Source organism: Spea bombifrons, chromosome 1 (assembly GCF_027358695.1).
Source record: "Spea bombifrons isolate aSpeBom1 chromosome 1, aSpeBom1.2.pri, whole genome shotgun sequence".
Taxonomy (NCBI): domain Eukaryota; kingdom Metazoa; phylum Chordata; class Amphibia; order Anura; family Pelobatidae; genus Spea; species Spea bombifrons.
Genome location: NC_071087.1, coordinates 151,896,721 through 151,918,139, shown reverse-complemented (window position 1 = coordinate 151,918,139; position 21,419 = coordinate 151,896,721). Strand labels below are relative to the sequence as shown.

Sequence of the window (21,419 nt, the reverse complement as noted above, 5' to 3'; positions counted from 1 at the left end):
TGTCCTTAAGGGGTTAATGTCAAAAGAACCATTAAACCTTAAAATCTCTACCCACCCATTTTCAAAGTTCTAGATTCTGGATTGAAGTTAATAAAGAGTGCACCTGCACTTCATTGGTTGATGCTAAAGGAGGCCCCTACAGGTGACCAATAGAGTCGCTCGTACAGCCCTTTAACCCCTGACGGTGAACCTACGGATTTCCGCTCCTGTTAACCCCTGCGATGCTGCGTAGATAAGGTAGGCTAGATGGGGAAGGGGCCAGGGAGATTAGTAAAGAAGACGAACACGAAGATTCTTCGTGTTGTGTGTCTTCGCCTTCGTATACATTTTGCCGCCACCATGTTAGTTTCGTTGGTATTCGGGCTGGACAACTAAATCTCACCCAGAGCCGGCCTTAGGTGTTCCGGCGCCCTGTGCGAACTACTCCTCTGGCGCTCCCCCTCACTACCCCCCCTCTGCCCCTTCAAACTACCCCCCCTCTGCCCCTTCAAACTACCCCCCATCTGCCCCTTCAAACTACCCCCCCTCTGCCCCTTCAAACTACCCCCCCTCTGCCTCTTCAAACTACCCCCCCCTCTGCCCCTTCAAACTACCCCCCCCTCTGCCCCTTCAAACTACCCCCCTCTGCCCCTTCAAACTACCCCCCTCTGCCCCTTCAAACTACCCCCCCTGCCCCTTCAAACTACCCCCCCTCTGCCCCTTCAAACTACCCCCCCTCTGCCCCTTCAAGCTACCCCCCCCTCTGTCCCTTCAAACTACCCCCCCTCTGCCCCTTCAAACCGCACAGGGCGCCACACTCCAGGGGGCGCCGCCGCCGCCGGGTCCTCCCCCGCCGCCACGGGGTCCTCCGCCGCCGCCGCAGGGTCCTCCTCCGCTGCCGCCGCCGCGGGGTCCTCCTCCTCCGCCGCCCCCTCTGCACCTAAATGAAAACGTTGTTTTTTTTGTTGTTGGTTTTTTTAACTTTATTTAACATCCTCCATGTTAAATAAAGTTAAAAAAACCAACAACAAAAAAAACAACGTTTTCATTTAGGTGCAGAGGGGGCGGCGGAGGGGGCGGCGGAGGAGGAGGACCCCGCGGCGGCGGCAGCGGAGGAGGACCCCGCGGCCGCGGCGGCGGCGGCGGAGGACCCCGTGGCGGCGGAGGACCCCGTGGCGGCGTCGGGGGAGGACCCGGCGGCGGCGGCGCCCCCTGGAGTGTGGCGCCCTGTGCGGTCGCACACCCCAAAGGCCGGCCCTGATCTCACCCTTCGTGTTTGTTTTCCTTTTTCGCCCGAATACGAATGCACAAGTCTAGTCAATACAATCTTCACCCTGTATTTGGCTGCTTGTACCATATTCTAATTTGGAACAAGATCTAGTTGCAGGGTGACAGAATATGATTTAGATTAAACATTAAATAATGTGTTTGCAAATATATCGCTCAAGATGAAGTGTGGTCCTATTTTAAAAGGTAACAGTCAGTTGATCCAAATATAACATTTGCATATTAATGAAGCATTCCTGAATATTCAGATAAATGAAAGTATCATGAAAAAGGTCAATGTCATTTAATAGAAAAATCCATTTGTATCGGTTTAACAATTAGAATAAAATAAATGCTATTGGAAGTTTCAAGTTTAACTAACGTTTCTCCGGGTGGCACTGATGACATCCATTTTTTCCACATATTCTAATGAGACGCCACGTCTGATACAGCACGTTTTATATATTTACCAAATATATCTTTGTGAGAGCGACATCAAACACTAACGATAAGAATGGCTGCCTATTTCTGACTATAATGACATATCTGATATAATGACTAAGTTGGCAAGATCTTCATTCGTTTCTCATTTACTCTAATGGAGTCTCCAGGCAGAAAAAAAGTATTGAAAAAAAATATTTTACTGTAAAAGTAAGCAAGGGCAACGCCACGTCACAAATGTAAGTCCTTTCACAGCCCTATTCCTGCTTCCACACGAACATTTCAAATGCAGTGACACATAAATAACCCTTTTGTCAAATCCTTGTTAAAGTGAGTGAAGTTTAATGAAAACTTTGAGTAGATATGTCTCCAAACCACCCTGAAATGTACATTGCTGTTATTTTCTTGGTATATTCTATCTAACGTTCTACAAGCTCAAGTCACCAGGTTGTGTCAATCACTTTTGCTCTCCTGTCTTCTCAATGATGGCAGGGTGTCCTTGGGATATGAAACATTGGAGTCAATACAATGACTTCAAAGGATGTAGGTAAGACAAGACTTTTTGGAGCTGTTCCCCAAAGGGTCTTGTTCTTCACAAAAAATTTAGGAAGTGAATTTCAGGAACAATGGGATGGCAGGAAGTTCAGAGAGATGCAAAAGATCATTGGAATAGGGGTGACGGAGTGAAATATATACCGTATTTGCTCGATTATAAGACGACCCTGATTATAAGACGACCCCCCCAAATCTGAATATTAATTTAGGAAAAAAAGAAAAAGCCTGAATATAAGACGACCCTATAGGAAAAAAGTTTTATCAGTAAATGTTAATTCATCTAAACTATTTTTTTTAATAAAAGCTATGATTGAGAAAAATATTTTAGTTTTATTTCCTTCTATTTTCCAACCTGCCCCCCAGTTATGCACATCTGCCCCAGAAATGTCTTATACCCCCTATATGCCACTGTGCCCCATGATATGCCTTTTAACCCTCTAAATGCCACTGTGCCCCATGATATGCCTTTTAACCCTATATGCCACTGTGCCCCATGATATGCCTTTTGACCCCCCATTAAGGGGGTTAAAAGGCATTTCACAGAGCACTCTGCCTCCAGAAATGCCTTATGCCCCCCGTTTAACACTTTATTTATAGTATCCAGTGTCGTCTGACTTGAATATTACACATGGGAACACATATATGGATCAATGTGCATATGGTATTTCTTATTTAGTGTCTTATGTGGCTTTACCGTCCCTTTAATACTTAGGACTTTTTTATTTTTCGGGTTTAATAATCTTTAAAATTGTGCTCCATTAACTGTGACAAAACCGTCTTTCTGTGCTGTATTGTCAATCAGCAGCTGCATATTCCAGCTGTTAACAGTCATTTCAGAAGTGCGGCTTATCAAGCTGATTACCATATATTTAATAAACATCAATTATCTATCCACAAATACAAAGTTAGCACCCAAATGCAAAGCAGAATAAATTATGTCGCGCTGTCACTCGAAGATAAGCCTCACCATCGCTTCCGTATTATCATATGTGCAATAACATAAAAGAACCGAAAATGTAGATTTTCATCATTATGGTTGGTACTGAAACAGGAACATAGAGAAGATGTTGAAATCAATAATAAAGCCTTTACATAGCACAGTCCAGACGACTGGGCCTCCAGTTCTCAACGCTGCTAACTGTTCAGGTATTAAGGGGTTAATTGCAAGAAAAAATTAAGTTTTTACAATGAGTAGTTAGCAGATCATTTATTTGACAAAGCAAATTAGTATACATTTTGATGGGGGGGGGGGAAATCACAAATGCACATATGCAAACATATGTATATTCTCTGTACAACTAGATGGATGTATTCTTAAAAATTAAGAGAAAGGCAGTTTACTATTTTTTTTTCTTTAACTATGCAGTATGTGAAAAGCTGGCAACATAGGGTATAGAATATGCTGGAGTGTAAGCTCCTTTGCGCAAGGTTCTCCTTAACTTTCTGAATGTCCAAGTTGTTATACACAACTTGCTATGTCCTATTTATCCATTGTACAGCGCTGTGGAATATGATGGTGCTTTAAATATCAATAATATGCTGATGCTCTAGAAATAAAATGTAATGTGTATATATATATATATATATATATATGTGTGTGTTTAATATATATATATATATATATATATATATTAATATTAATATTAATTTATACCTGTTAAGCAGTTTATTGATCCTTGTCTATTGATTTTATGGAATTATTGTCTTTAACAATAAGAAGCATTTAGCTGGACTCATAATTTCCTTAGTTTTCATCAGATGTATATAGATAACAGTGCCCCCCGAGTACATATCATTTATCTGAAAATTGGTTGTTATTATTATTATTATTATTATTATTATTATTTGCATATACCAGTAATAATGTCAGGGTAGGGCAGCATGTTTTAATCACCGCTTGTACACACAGAAACATAGAATTTGATGGCAGATAAGAACCATTCGGCCCCAGCTAGTCTGCCGTTTTTCCTGATATTGAGACTCAGACCTTATCAGTCTTACCTTAGGTTCAGAATAGCTTTATGCATATCCCATGCACTCACTGCATTAGCCTCCACTACTTCTGATGAGCGGCTGTTCCATTTATCTACCACCTTCTCAATAAAAAAGTAATATCACTTAAACTGATCATTTATATTTATTATAAATTTATCCTAAGACATGCTTTCATATGAATATGAATGTATATACAAGAGATGTGTCAAAAGGGAAAGCTCTATTAACCGATTTTCATGTTAAAATGTACATTTCTGCATACTGCATTCCTTTTTTTCATCCTGGGGTATTACACGGCATGTTAGGCAGATGCAGTACTAGTAATGTCTTATTGTGAACAAACTAGGATTACCGTTTTTTTTTTTATATTAATCCAAACTGCTAATGGCCTCTTGAGAACAGGAGGTCTATGTGCATCCTGCTGGCATTCAAAGCGTTAACATGACCCTGGAGGTCTCTCATATTATCTTTTAACCTTGGATACCCTACAATTTAGTCAGCACTTTACTGCCTACTGTGCAAGTCACCTAGAAGATTACATACAGTCTTCCAAGTGCATTGGCTTCAGGCAACAGATTCACATTTCATTTATTTTGGAACGCTCAATTGTCCATTTCATTTCAGAGGAGAGGAGGAGGTGTTACTTGGGGGTTAATGCAGGCTGCCTTATGCCTGTTTGATGTTGGGTGTCTTTTGTCTTATATCATTGCACAAAAAAATATTTAAAAAAAAATCATTGTCAGCCGGAATTGTCCACAAGGTCATTCATTACATTACAGTTATATAGCACCAGCAGATTCTGTAGCTCTGATACAATAGGGGACATTGAAAGTATTAAACAAAGACAATTTTTAATTACAATAACTCACTTTAAAACTGGTACAGAAGAGTACCTTTCTCAAGGGAGCTTACACTCTATTGTCGCCACATTCATGAAAGTCAAGGGATCTTGTGTTCCATACACTTCAATTCCAACCAGTATTCCATCTGTTTTTATCTGTTCCATTGTACAGGGATGCGGAATACGACGGTGCTTTATAAAACCATAAATACTAATAATAATGTTGGACCATGACTCACAATGTGCTGTAGCAAACTTATCTAGCAGACTATTATATATTATATGTTCCTCTAAATCTAAATGAATCAGCTCAATCCTATGTCATGGAGAATAATCTGCTCCTATTGTCACCATTAAGACGAACATGTCACCTTCCATTTACAATCTGCAGAAGGGAAATGCTAGGACTATAGATGGATACCAGGAGATAAGGGTTAATATCAACCCCCAGATCTTAATTACAGGTCAATTCTAGATCGCTGCCCATATGTAAATAAGTCATGCATCATCTGTCATCCCATATGTTCATGAATTCTCAAGATGTTTTCAGTTTGACCTCATCATGAAAATAATTCTAGCCAAACTCACAAGTTGTGCAGTCATGACCCCCCCCCCCCACACAACACACATGGATAAAGGACAGGCACAGTGCATCATCAGTCACCTAGCAATAGCATTGTATTCACTAATGTGAGCCATGGCAGCTCTGTAACATACAGACCTCACATCCAAACCCCAATCTGCACACATTTATACACAGCACTCGCAGGAGGCAACAGAACCCATGCAGCGCCGATAATGCACAAACATACACACACAAACACACACACACATAAAAAGACACACACACACACATATATATATATATTATATATATATATATATATATATATATATGTTTTGAGCAGAATACATACATAGACACATTTCTTTTTTGTAGGCACATGGCAATTCCTTTCATTTCAGATTCTTTATTAAATGCTGAAATACTGGCATTTCTAGCGCAGAGCCTCCGAATCCCAAATAGTCTACTGATGCGCAGAGAGACGCTGTCATCCACAGAGAAGGACACACTGACACACATGAGGACGCACACTCTCGATGCATAAGATCCCCTTTCTGTCGCTATATATAACCCGGTTGACATGCAGCCTACCTGGGATAGCCAGGCTGGTGAGGGGGACCCTGTGGATCCTTTGTGGCAAACTTGCCATCCAGTCTGCGGATTGCAGATCGCTCTTCCCTTGAGATGAAGCCATTGTGCCGTCCACACGCTGTGTCTGACTCCTGGATGTGCTCTGCATCCACTGTTTGCTCCCGCACCGCTAGTTTACAACTGCTCTCTGTACCACACCCACAGGATGGCGCAGAGTCAGGCATAGGCAACCTCTGGGGCTCCACTTGCCTTGGCCTACGACTCTCATGATGCTCAGCCAACCATTCTGATCCATCACCCTTGTTTGCAAAGCCATGTGCTTGCCTAGCTTCGGCACAGACACATGCTGATCTCCATTATTACTTATTAGCTTCTACTTCAGTCAATGGAGCTGCATTCTGACAGTATGAAAATCTCTATTTCTAATACCTCTGATTACCTGCATTTTTAATGTTAAGCCCCTGTTTAATTTACTTTTTTCTCTGTTTAGAAATACCCCCTTGTCAGTTTTTTTCTTCTCCATCTCAATCAACTGTACAACTGTAGAAGGTGTTGGTATGATGTAAGCTAAATGCTTACTTAAAAGTTTACATTTTTTTATTATTATTGTTGAGCCTCTGCTTAATTATTTTGCTTTTTCTTTAGAAATACCCCCTTGCCAGTTATTTTCTTCGCCATCACAATAAAGTGTACAACTGTAGAAGGTGTTGGTATCATGTAAGCAAAATGCTTACTTAAAATTTTACATTTTGTATTATTATTTTTATTGTTAAGTCTCTGTTTAATTTATTTTGCTCTCTGTTGAGAAATACTGCCTTGTCATTTATTTTCAGGTGTTGGTATAATGTAAGCAAAATGCTTACTTAAAAGTATACATTTGGTATAATGTAAGCAAAATGCTTACTTAAAAGTTTACATTTTTTATTATTATTATTTATATTGGTAATTCTCTGTTTTGCTGTAATTAATTTTGCTTTGCTTTGTGTTGACAAACATCCTATTGTCAATTAGTTTCTTCTCCATCTCAACCAATTAAACAACTGTAGAAGGTGTTGGTATAATGTATGGCAAATGCTTACTTAAAAGTTTACATTTTTTATTATTATTATTTATATTGGTAATTCTCTGTTTAATTAATTTTGCTTTGCTTTGTGTTGACAAACATCCCATTGTCAATTAGTTTCTTCTCCATCTCAACCAATTAAACAACTGTAGAAGGTGTTGGTATAATGTATGGCAAATGCTTACTTAAAACATGACATTTTTATTATGATTTTTATTGTTGAGTCTCTGTTTAATTCATTTTTGCTACCCTTTTGTTAGTTATATTTATAGTTATGTTTGTATTATATTGGTATAATGTAAGTACAACGTTAACTTTGTTTTATTTTGTCATTCTGCGTATGGATGGCAAGTCACCCGTTGTGTAAACTATTTGAAACCCGACTTGTTTCTGTTTCTGTAGTTATCGGAAAACATTGTTTCCATATGTCTGTTTCTTATTGGCACTGTGTCTGGGTAATCTCACTGAGATCTCATTTATTAAATAAATAAATAAATAAAACAGGTGTCTTTTTTGCAGAAACTGGCTAGTGCATCCAGGGGGAAATGTTGCTCAAGCTCCATCCACACTATGATGGTTGGCTTTGAGTGATACGATTGTTTGCATCCTTGCATCGTCAAATTCAGAACTAGTTACAATAATTTTATTTGATAGCTCACTAGCAATCGGCATATCCCTGTTAGCTACTCAGAGGTGTGATATATGGTGGGATATAATAGGCATGCATGGATTTTGTTATTTATGCCTATAGTATATCCAGAATGTGTTTTTTTTCATGATGATGTGAGGATGACTGTAACTGTAATATCCAAAAATAAAGAATCAGAGGCTCAGCACTCAAATGGTAAAGTGAGTTTATTTCACACAGGCGAAATAAACTCACCTTCCCATTTGAGTGCTGAGCCTCTGCTTCTTTATTTTGGATTTATTGAAGGACTTGGTGGTACCCTGGCTCGTGCACCATCTCACTACTGAGTGCTGTGTTCCAACCTTTTTTTTCTGTGTAACTGTAATATATCATAAATATATTTATGCAAAGAAGATAAAGTGACCACTTTATTGAAGAACTTACTACATAATTACTAAAATGATTGAAAAACAAGAAATCATCAACATTAGTTCAAAGTAGTTTATTCACCAAAATGTACAGTGTTCCATAAAAAGTTTATTGCATGTTGGAGTCAATTTTGGACTTTATTATATATCACTGCATAGAAACTGATATGTGAGCTTGCATGTATAGCACCCAGGCAGCCATAGTGCATAACCCTGGCAGTGTTCAGGAACATTTATATATACATGTAATATTTACTTCCAGTGGACTCTGGCATCAATATTTTTTGGATGACAGGTAAAGTTTAAATAGAACTCAAGGCCCACTCAGCCCAATTCATGGGTGAATCATGGGCTATAATAGTTGGCCTCTTTAGTGATGTTGGACCACTGTGAGCCCAAGAAAAAAAATTGCAATACTGAGTTGATGTCCTCAGGGGGCACCCAGAATAAACATAGAGCCCATTAATGCATCTGAGTACCACTGAGATTAAATCTTGGAAACAGTAAATATGCCGATATTTTAATTGAGAAAAGTCTTACATCATTCAGAGTCAGGTGTAATTAATATATCAATCAATAATGTATAAGGGGAGAATACTGGAATTTATGAACCGGACTACGCGAGGCCTTTTGACTCTACATTGTAAAATTCTATCTAAAGTGGTTAGATTTTAACGTAATCATTTACATTTTAAGCAGAAACTGTTTAATTAATTCAACACATATAAAGCATTACAGTAAGTAGATTCCAGATTAGAGTGCTCTTTTTTAATGGCTAACATGGGTATAGCGTAATATTTTAATGTGGAATGCCTGGCTCTGGTGTTTTATAATAAAAATGGACATTTGGTATTTTTAATTTATGTTGTGCATTTCTTAACCTAGTCAATCAAGCAGGTTTTTTTTGTATTTAAAATGTCAATACAAAAATGTTTAAATGTGTGGCTGAAATGTGTGGGGGAAGCACGGTTTTTCTGCTTCTCTGGGTCAGCTTCTTATTTCTCCAGGTAGGGGAGTGCCGTTTGGCCATGCCCATCCCAATGCACTAAAGGCTTGTGCATTCGGATTCATTTGAACTTGTTTTTTAAGGAATATTAACTTTTTCATACATTTGTATAAATCTCTCAAAATTATGTCAATCCCTGACGGAAAGGAATTGCTAAAACCACTGAAATGTTGTTAGGTTTGTTCATTCGTTTGCATGCTGTAGAAGAGTTATCTCTCTCTCTCTCTCTCTCTCTCTCTCTCTCTCTCTCTCTCTCTCTCTCGTACATTTTCTGAGATGGTTTCCAGTAATTACAAGATGTTTCTTTATCTGGGGGTCATACAGACTTTAAATGAGGTTAAGGTTCAAAGTTTCAAAGTTGGTACATGTGTTAAGCATTTAGAGTCCAATAAATCTAACAGGTGCAGCTTATTAAGCATTAGCAAATGCAAACTCCACAGGAAACAATCAAGGCCACGGTGCGAAAGGTTACCTACAGCAAAAGAGAAAACAAAAGGTGCACGTGTGCCCATCAATTAGGATGGATTCACGGTCTTTTGATACACGGCCTGAACACGTTTTTCTTTGGACACGTTTTTAGTTTGGCGGTTTTTTGGAGCACTGTATCACAGTGAAGACTGGTTTCCAGTCGTTCGTTGGGAGAGGTGGGGGAGTCTTGTGGCTGCCCGCCTTTTAATGTAAAAACAACTTTCATTAATATCTTTAAAAATCGTAACCAAAACACCAGCTTATGTTGGAGAGGTGCAAAGATGAGGAAAAGAAGAATAAAGATGTTTGGAGTTCTGTATACTGTTTTACATATCCACCACCCTCTCAGTAAAGTAAATCTGCCTTACATTAAGTATACTGTTCTTACATTAAATAAAATTACAAATCTCAGGGGTCCAGTGGACCTTAAGCTTCTTTTGTCTTTCTTACATAAAGTAAAACTTTATTACGTTAAAGTCAAAATCTCAGGAAGAGCATAATTAATATGCAAATGACAGTTAACCAGTTCAGTGTCTGTAAGAAAGGCTGTGTATTAATTTAAAAGATATTCCTGCTGTTCACTAAACTCCTGAATCGTGCATAGCAAATGGTTTTTTTTTTTTGTTTTTTTTTATTATGAAAATACAAGAATATACAAACATTTAGACAAACAAATAAAAAGGATTGCATATTTGCAGGTTAATCTAGTTTAAAACAGATTTATCTGTCTGTACTTACAAATATATTTAGAAAAATCTCTAAGCAAGATATACAACCATTTAGGCTAAACATATAAGGGGATTGCGTACAGAGATAAATATAAAAAATACATTTAGATTTGTCTTATTTAAGGCTGACGCCGTCCGCCTATAAATTAGAAAAGAAAAAAAAAAAAAAAAAAAATCTCTGGGCTATCCACTTATAACATACAAAAAAACAAACAAACATGGCGTGGTAAGGAACGGGGTAAACTTTATGTATTTAGAATAGGAAAACTTAATAAAGTTGTTGTATGCACTTATAGGGACGATACTAGTTCATCAAATATTTTGAACCAAGAGTCCCAACAATTATAAGATTTCCATGAGTTTAGGAAGGGCCAGCTAATTGCTCTTTCCATTTTTATCTGGAAAAATAACTGGTTGATGAAGTGATTCCAGATAGGAGAACTAGGTACTTTCCAATTTCTGGCTATTGTGATTTTCATTGCTACTAGGCAATGCGTAAGTAATAATTTATCTTTCTTTTGTAAAGGGGGCCATTTTAGATGTAATAGGGCTACCTCTGGTATTCTTTTGATCTTTATTTTAAGTAAAGTGTCCAGTAGGTCGTACATCCTGTTCCAGATAGATCTAATTTGTCCACATTCCCACCAAATATGTAGGTATGTTCCATCATCATTATTGCATCTCCAACAGGTAGAGGAACTGTTGGGATACATACATTTTAGCTTAGACGGAACAAGGTACCATCTATTGGTCACTTTATATTGGGTCTCCAAAAGAGTTATGGAGTGTATAGACTTCATTGTATTTAAATGAGCTTGGAACCAGTCTGTAGTATGAATTTTACAATGCAGATCTTTTTCCCAAGTTTTTATATAGGGAGATGTCTGAACCTCTTCCCATTCACGCACCAATTTCATAATCTTAGAAGTCACTCGAGGGACTTTCTCAGTGCTAAATATTTCACCAAATGTACCTGTTTTTAATGCATAATACTTACAAATGAAAAATGCTACAAGTGAAATAGTTCTTGAGTTCTAGTATTTAGCTCATTTGTTTATTAAGGATTTAGGTTTTGCTAACAGCAAGGGAAAAGGATATTAGCATTTTTTCCTCTATCTTACAACAAAGTTAAGGGGAACAAACTGCTGTGGAGGGTCTAACATTTAATAATTCAAAATGTCTTTTAAATGTATTTTCCAAATCTAAATATTACACAACAATTCCTTTTTAAATGTATTGTAAGTATGTAGCGGTCCTATAATACATGCTACATTTACTGCATGTCTCATAGAAATGACCGATGATAAATACCAAAAATGGCATTTCAGATTATATTCAATGATTTAGAACATCAATGGAAAGTGCAATTTATTCTATTAAGTTATCTATTCAATGAATATATTCCAATACCCTCATTATTGTGACGACATTTACGCTTGAAAGCCCATTTTACATTTGGGTATTTTTTTCTTTTGTACAGTTTTAAATTATAACACCATAAAACTATAAAGCAGCACAATGTTCTTCATGTCAGCATTCTTAGCAATCCACCAATGTCATAAACTAGACTCAAATACACACAACACCAAAAGCAAAGTCATCATTTTTAATTCTAAATAAATAGTCTATTTTAGGGAACTATGTTTTATATATTTTTCTCTTTGGCGCCGTTAAGGAGGAGGCAGGTTAAGTGGGATCATACTACGTTGCGTGGCCTTGCTGTAGAAGTACGGCAGCTCATCCTGCTTCACAATGGTAAGTATGCTAGTTTTGGTGACTGTAAATGTCTGGTTATGCTAGTGTGGTGACTGTGTCTGGGTGTGTTATTGTGGTGACCGTGTGTGTCTGGGTATGTAAGTGCGGTGACTATGTATGTGTCTGAGTATGTTTGTGTGTCTGTGTGGGTATATTAGTGTGAGCTTGTCAGGGTATGTTAGTGTGTGTCTGACTATTTTAGTTTGCGTGTTTATTAGTGTGTGTGCCTGTGTTTGTCTATGTTAGACTGTTTACTTGTGTGTGTGCGGGTATGTTAGTGTGTGTGTCTTAGTATTTGGTTGCATTAGTGCCAGTTTGTGTTAATGTGCCTGGTTGTGATTGTGAGTGTCAGGGTGAGTATGTGTTAGCGTAAGTGTCTGTGTGTTTGAGTATATGAGCGTGCCTGCTTATGTGTGTGAGAGTATGTTAGGTTGTGTCACTGTGTGTGTCAGGGTATGTTAACGTGTTTGTTAGTATGAGCGTCTGACTGTGTGTGTTAGTGTTGTTGCGGTTGATTATGTTGGTGTGAGTGTCTAAGTGGATGTGTTAGTTTCTGTCTCTGGACAATACTCTGGACATCCACTTAGTATGAGATTCTTTGTGCATTAATGTGGGTGTCACATACTAGATGTGGGTGTGGTTTTAGTGGGTGTGGTTTAAGGGGGGGTGCAACATTTTATTATTGGACTAAGGCAGCACCGTATCTTGGGCCAGCCCTGGCAGAGGAGCTGCTGCCCTCCTGGACCTATCACCTTAGAATACTCCACTGCAGGAGGATCTGACAAAACAAAGTAGGCAATTACATGGGATAGGTACAGTGATGTTAAGTCATTGGTGGTTAATAGAGTATTTGGAGATAAGAGTATTTGGAGATATAGGGGAGTGTAGTTTTGTTAAGGACTCAGCATGTAAGGGTCAGGAGCTTAAATTTATTTCAGGATGGCATGGTAAGTCAGTGAAGCTTCAGGAAATGTGAAAAAAATGCTAGCAATCATCAGGCCCTCAATGAATTTGATGTCCAGGGGGGTACCATCATGCCGTGGAGCCTCTATTGAATTCTGGCCTATATGATCAGAAATAATTCAACATACTAGCATGAAGCTGTTACAATCAGTGACATTTTCTGACCTAGGCTGACCTAGGGGGGCAGGTGGAGGGGTTCACAGTCCCCCTGTTGCCATACCGGGGGGGGGGCAGATTGCTTGGGCGATCAAGCACCCCCTGTATCCTGCTGCTCACTAGCTGGTTACAGGGGAGATCTTTGATCTCCTCAAGCAGCCCATTTACACTTTGGAGGTGGTGCCAACTTAACACAGCCCAGTAGAAAATGCTGTGCACCTTTTAGGCACAGAGATATGATGTCATATCCAGGCCCTTTGTGTCTTAAAGGCACGGCACACATTTTAAGGCAGCCTAGACTCTGATGAGGAGGAGGCGGCTGGGGGTACTGTCCTAGCTCGGGCATAGGGCATAGCAGAAGGTAAATGCATCGCTGTTTAAAGGATCTTGAAATGATACGTACATAAATTGATTTTAACATACTAAGGCATACTGACATTTAAAATCACTTGTGTAATATATACATAAGAATGAAATCTGAATGTTATTTTGCCTACAAAACAGAAAGGATTAAGAACACAAAAACACAAATCATAGCATAGACATGGCTAGATACGACTTTATTGAAAAATGTCTCTTATGGGGTGAATTTGTTGGCTACATTCACTACGTAACTTACATATTCACCATTACAAAATTTAATTTGCATACATTGCCACTAGGTGATGCCATGCGACTTGCTCTGATATAGTAGCACATCTGAAACCAAGCACACTGTTAGCCATCTGCTTCATTATCTATATAGTGTGGGGAGATTTTTCCAAAAAAAAACCCAACTCATGCAGTCATACATCCTAAAAACCAACCTTGTCAAGCAGAATGTGAGCTATGTCTTCAAAAATGCTAAGACATGACAGACATCTTTATTTATATGTCCCTTACGAAAAAATTACTGCAGTTTTTCTGAAGTAATACTGCAGTTTTTTGGACATGAAAAAACTGCAATACTGCACTTTTACTGCAGTATTACTGCACATTTACTGCCGTTTTACTGCATTTGTACTTCACTGTACTGCAGTTTTACTGCAGTTATTTTTGTACGGAAGTACAAATGCAATAAAGCTGCAGTATATTGAAGTACAACTGTAGGTTTGCAATATAAAAAAAAGTGCAGTAAATGTGCAGTAACACTGCAGTACAGTGAAGTACAAATGCAGTAAAACTGCAGTAAATGTGCAGTAATACTGCAGTAAAAGTGCAGTATTGCAGTTTTTTCAAGTCCAAAAAACTGCAGTATTACTTCAGAAAAACTGCAGTAATTTTTTTGTAAGGGGCTAACATAAACCATGAAATTAGATTATAACCACAGTACCAAACCTAAATGCAATAGCTAAAACAGTAAATTACAATTTATCTACAACAAACGTTATATAAACACTTTGTCATAGACAGTTTAGGCCAGGAATGCGTTACTCAGAAAGTGGTGAGGGCCATGTTAAGTTATGAAAAGGCATGGCATAATATTAAATAAAATGTAAAGATGAACTAATGTAAAACACTTAAATGAATCATGGAAAACAGAACATTAACTTAATCTTAGACAGCATGCTGCTCAATTACATTATACCACCCAAGGCTAGGAAATACTAGCTTCTGTGGAAGTAGAAATGTCACTTAAAAAGGTGCCCTTAACTATATCAGATCTCCTTCAGCACCAAACAATAAAAAAACCAAGAGTTGATATATATACTTTTAAATGTGGCTCACATTGGGTAACCTGTGAAGGATGCTGGAGTGCCCATTTAATATATAATAAATCAAAACATTACAAACATACAGATATAATATATATAATATATAAGTATATTGTGACTTCTAAATTGAATCAACAGACAATACATAAAAACAAACACAGCCAAAGGGTTCCACCTACTCCAAGCAAACAAACTGGAGTACAAATTGGTACTCACGGATCATCCTCTATTGCAAGAATCCCTTAGAACAAATTAGGTGCCCTTGTTATCTTAATCACTAACAATACTGGTTGCTGGGTCTACTACCATTCATTGTTCTCCACAATTTCTCAAGCATCAACGGTATATAGTTTAGAGAAAATCATAATCTGCAATTCTGTTTTATGATTCTATTTTAGTTGCGATCACAGGAAGTGCAGATGAGTATGATATTTTAATCGTTTATAAGAAATAACCATGTTCAGTTTAATTAGAGGTCAACCGAATATAGCAAAAATGCTGAGAGCGGAAATTTTGTTGGATGTTTTTAACAAATGTCTTTAGTCTTGATTGGACTCAGGGACTTTTTTTTAATAATGACATTCAGGGAGGTTAACTAAAGGAGTCCCTGCCACCTTCTGGACTAACCTTTCATTATAGAAATTTAAAAAAGGTACCCCCAGAGTTTGATCAAAGAGGATCAGCAGTAGTAGTGGGGTACTGGGCCTGGGCAGACAGACATTGCCAGATGATAAGAACTATTTTCAGAGTAAGCAAGACCTTGTAAAAGTCCTAGAAGTAATGGTATGGCCTCTACAGGCCCCTGATCTCAACAGCATCAAGTCTGTCTGTCATATCATGAAGAGAGAGACTCAACTGAGGCTTAAGGAACTGTGGTTAGTTCTCCAATATGTCTGGATAACCCTACCTGCCGAGTTCATTAAAAAACTGTGTGCAAATGTACCTAGAAGAATGGATGCGGTTTTGATGGCAAAGGATATTCACACGAAATATTGATTTGATTTAGTTTTTTCTTCTGTTCACTCACTTTGCATTTTGTTAAATTTTAGAAATAAGCTATTGACATGTCTATATTGGAAAGCATTCTTACTTTACAACATTTTTTTCACACCTATTACATTTGCACAGGACTGTATACACATCAGTGTCTAATGTGCTGCAAATAAAACAGATAAACATTTTCTCTGTAACAATACATATGGCAATACAGTTACACAGCAGATTATTTAAATTGAAAAACATTGAAAAGCCAAAATCCCTTCTTAAAGCTATTGCTGACGGTCTCAATGGACAAGGATAATCCATAATTTGAAACACATAAACCTGTGTTTTAATTGAAAAGCAAATTGTAAAAGATTTGTTCCATTCCCCGTGGACACAATAATACTTAAATGAGATTGCAGGATTCAGAACTTGGAAGTGAAGCATTCATGCAGTAATACATTAACCCACTTCAAAGTGAAACAACACATTCTCTTTAATAGCTTGTACCAAATTTCATATTCTTTTATAAATAAGAACTCCTTGCATAGTTGACTAAAACACGTAAAACAAAGAAAATTATGTCTGTAATTGAAACAGTTATTTTTTTTAAATGGTCAGCATTTTAATTCTCCACAATCTCATTATCAAAGTAAAAATATCACCATGATTGACCTTACCAGTCAAACTGGTGGCTATGTACCCTATATAAATCTATGTTTGTTTCTAAATGTATTTACAAAAGTGTTGTGATAAGTGTGAGTGATGGGGAGAAAGGGGACAGATAATTAGAGAGGCGAAAGTGAGAAAATCTGTATGTTGGTGTTTTGAAAGTCTTTTTTATGTTAGGTCAAGTATGTTTGTGTGTAAGGGCAAGCATGAATGTGTGTAAGGGCCAGGTGTGTGTATGGGCAGGTATTTGTAAGGTGAGTGTATTTGTCTAGCACAAAAAGATATTCAAAAATAGAGACGGTCATAACTTAAAAAGCATAAAAGGCATAAAGATTCAGATTTCTCAGAAGTAATCAAAACAAAGCAAGGACCAACCTGCCATGCTGCGTAGATAACGGGAGCAGAAATCCGTAGGTTCGCCGTCAGGAGTTAAGGACCTTTAACTGATGGCGGAAGTTGGCCTGGCGAGACCATGGTCTTCCCGCTCCAAGAGTTAAAGGTCCGTACGAGCGACTCTATTGGTCACCAGCAACCAATGAAGTGCAGGCATTTGAACAACATGCTTGACCCTTTACAATCCAATTTCTATCCACAGCATTCAACAGACACTGCACTCACTAAAACTACTAATGACTTCCTTGCATCTAAAACAAAAGGTCACTTCTCACTTGTTATTCCCTTGGACCCCTTTGACACATTTGACCACCACATTTGGCGTCCTATTATCTTAACAGCTGCAAGACCGAGTTTATGATAATCCCACCATCTGCTCTGTCCACACTGGACTCTGCTCTCTCCTTCATTCCTCACATCCATTTCCCACTTCAAGGCTGCTGCCTTCGCCTGAAAAACATCCCCCCAAATCCACCCATCCCTCAAACAAGAAAGAACCAAAATACTAATCCAGTCCCTTAACATATCCCGTCTGGACAATTGCAACTCCCTACTAACTGGTCTCCCCCTCTCCTGCCTTTTACTGCTCCAATCCACCCTCAACACAACAGCTAGATTAATCATTCTCACCATACTTATGGAACTCACTGAGGTTTTGGTACATTTAGTAGGTTGTGGTCTGACAGATAAAAGGGACCGTTGGAGAAGTGATCAGTGGACTGATTTAAGATTGGAGGGATTGTTGTTGTAAGGCACTTACCTGGCAGACGCGGGGAAGTTCCTCTTCGTCCTCCCGGCAGATACGCCGGCACCGCTCCCTGCTACATGAAGCAGCCGCTCGCATGCGCGGCCGCTTCATGAATATTTATGCGGCTGACCGCCGCCTGGATTCCGCTGCGTCGCTATGGCGACGGTGGACGCGGTTACGTCACGGACGCCGGGGAACGCCTCCCCGGGCTATTTAAACTTCTCAAACCCATCCACCAGTGCTCAGTTGTACTGGTGCTTCCGTACCCATTGAGCCCAGGGGAGGGCTGGCAGCCTAAGGCCTGGGGGGCAAGTCTAGTCAACTGGCCCATTGCACCATCAAAGCGGCTGCGAGCGACATTGAAAGCGGCCGTCGTGCGGCAGTCACTCCACCAGTGCCTAATGAAATTAAAGTGGCCGGCGTGCAAACACCGCATGCCTCAGCTCTTCATCACACCCCTTTTAAGACGTGGGAAGAGGAGCTGAGGAATGGCCATTGGGTCTGACAGCCGCATGATGCAGGGGCGTACCTAGAGTATTTGGCACCTGTGGCAGACCCTGTATGTGGCACCCCCCACACACACTTTAAAACTGCATAGTTTCTATGGTTAGGCAAACATTGACAGGGGTACAGCATATTTGTTATCATTATATACTTAGGGATTACGCAGCACCACCGTCAATGTGTGCCTATACATTGAGCCAGACACTGACAACCCCTATCACTATATACTAAGCCAAACATTGATGTGGTGTATGCTTACCACTTTAGTGACTGGCATAGTATATAGTAGGGATGCACCGAAATGAAAATTCTGGACTGAAACTAAAAATTCAGCATTCACTTGGCCAAAACAGAAAAAAAAACAAAAAAAAAACTTTAAAATACTTTATTAAAAGTAACACCAAAATTAGACAAAAAAAACAACAATAATATTAACACATATACATATATATATATATATATATACACACATATATATAACAACAATCACAATCCTATCATGCCCAGGTTCTAGCATGTGCTGGCTGACTTAGCATGATAAGAGTGTGATTGCTGTTTGCAATTATATATATATCAATATATATATATATTAATACTGTCATTGAATTATTCTGTCCAATAAAAGTGTTAACACACCGAAGTTGGACCAAAAAATAATTTATAACAGCAATCACACTCCTATCATGCCTAGGCAGCCACTACATGCTGGAATCTGGGCATGAAAGGAATGTGATTACGGACTCCCTATGCCAAGCTATCCCCCAACACTTACACATCCATGCTATCTGAAACCCTCATTCACAAACATTCAGCATAACACCTATCACTCTCACACACTTACATTCAGCATAACACCCATCACTCTCACACACTTACATTCAGCATAACACCCATCACTCTCACACACTTACATTCAGCATTACACCCATCACTCTCACACACTTACATTCAGCATAACACCCATCACTCTCACACACTTACATTCAGCATAACACCCATCACTCTCACACACTTACATTCGGCATAACACCCATCACTCTCACACACTTACATTCAGCATAACACCCATCACTCTTACACTTACATTCAGCATAACACCCATCACTCTCACACATGTACATTTAGCATAACACCCATCACTCTCACACACTTACATTCAGCATAACACCCATCACTCTCACACACTTACATTCAGCATAACACCCATCACTCTCACACACTTACATTCAGCATAACACCCATCACTCTCACACTTACATTCAGCATAACACCCATCACTCTCACACACTTACATTTAGCATAACACCCATCACTCTCACACACTTACATTCAGCATAACACCCATCACTCTCACACACTTACATTTAGCATAACACCCATCACTCTCACACACTTACATTCAGCATAACACCCATCACTCTCACACACTTACATTCAGCATAACACCCATCACTCTCACACACGTACATTTAGCATAACACCCATCACTCTCACACACTTACATTCAGCATAACACCCATCACTCTCACACACTTACATTCAGCATAACACCCATCACTCTCACACACGTACATTTAGCATAACACCCATCACTCTCACACACTTACATTCAGCATAACAACCATCACTCTCACACACTTACATTCAGCATAACACCCATCACTCTCACACACTTACTAATCCACTCTCTCCTACCTTTTCTTCTTTCACTCTCACGTTTCCTCTTCCTCCTCTTCTTCTTCTTCTTCTTCTTCTTCTTCTTCTTCTTCTTCCTGTCCTTCCGGTGCACTGAGCGCGGAAAATGTTGGGCGTGGCTTCAGTGTTGTTGCCGCGCGCACCGAAACGGGAGGGGGCGGTCCGCCCCGGCTGCCGCTCATCTGAGGGGTGCCACCATGCCGGCACGCCTCCAGAAACTGGAGGCGTGCCGGCATGGTGGCACCCCTCAGATGAGCGGCAGCCGGGGCGGACCGCCCCCTCCCTCCCCCGCCAGGTACGCATGACGGCCGCATTCAATCCTGCTCGCGGCCGCTTAGTTTTTAACTTTGCGGCCGCAGCCGCATTGAATGTCTGTCTGCCGGTCGTCCGTCCGGCCCACCGGCCCGGATTTAGGGCGGCCTGGGGGGCAATTGCCCCCCTGCCCCCCGGCCCAGCCCGCCCCTGATTGAGCCCCTTGTATTTTTCGTGTATCCTATTCCTATTGCTGGTATCCTGACCCTGGTCTGCTCAACGGCTATCGTGTATTTCTGGAATCCTGACCCTGGCTATTCTTACGACTTGTGTATCTCTGGCATCCTGACCCCGGTCCGCTAAACGGTTATTGTGTATCTCTGGCTTCCTGACCTCGGCTATCCATTCGGCTCCTGTGTTATTCCGGTATCCTGACCCTGGCTTTCCTAACGACTCTGTGTACCTCCGGTATCCTGACCCTGGTCTGCTTAACGACGCTGTCCTGATCACCCGTGCTTACAGCAACACCGCCAAGTGCCCTGTTACCCACCTCAGGCCCCTTGTGCGTGTCCTGTACTGAGCAAGCGTGTTCCTTTCCTGCACCCCGGATTCCTTCTGGTAAGACGATCCTTACAGTTGTAGTTTATGTTAATTTGGAAGGCGTGGGGGCAGAGGTAGGTTGGAATGGTGGGCCCAGGGTTAGATTCAATGTCTCATAACCACAGAAGGAGTAGGATACAGACCGATAACAAATAGGATTGTGATTTGTGGGGTTTGGATGCCTTCACCTGAGAGTTGTTAGTGGTGTGGAGGGTAGGTAGAAAAGAGAGAATGGAATTTGAGCTAAGGTGGGGTTATGGCAGAAGGGAAGGAGAGATGTGGACTGTGGAGGGGTTGTCAAGGGGTGAGAGGGAAGAAATATGTTTAAGGAGTAGGGGAAGAGAAAATAGAAATAACATGTAGGGGTTCATGGTATGAATTGGGGTGATTGGGGTCAAGAGATTAGGTGTGTTACCTGCTGCCAGTGGTGTCTCCAGCTTTCATATTTAGGG

The 21,419-nt window shown here is 39.9% G+C and overlaps 1 protein-coding gene across 1 annotated transcript in view; it reads right to left on the bottom strand.

Annotated features, from left to right (window-relative positions):
- Positions 1-6,395, bottom strand: part of PLCXD3 (phosphatidylinositol specific phospholipase C X domain containing 3) — a 59,681-nt gene extending 53,286 nt beyond the window's left edge. Inside the window, exon 1 of the mRNA XM_053448092.1 lies at positions 6,234-6,395. Coding sequence (XP_053304067.1) covers positions 6,234-6,381 — 148 coding nt within the window. The 5' untranslated portion in view covers positions 6,382-6,395. The remainder of the gene's footprint in view (positions 1-6,233) is intronic.
- Positions 6,396-21,419: the final 15,024 nt, after the last annotated feature.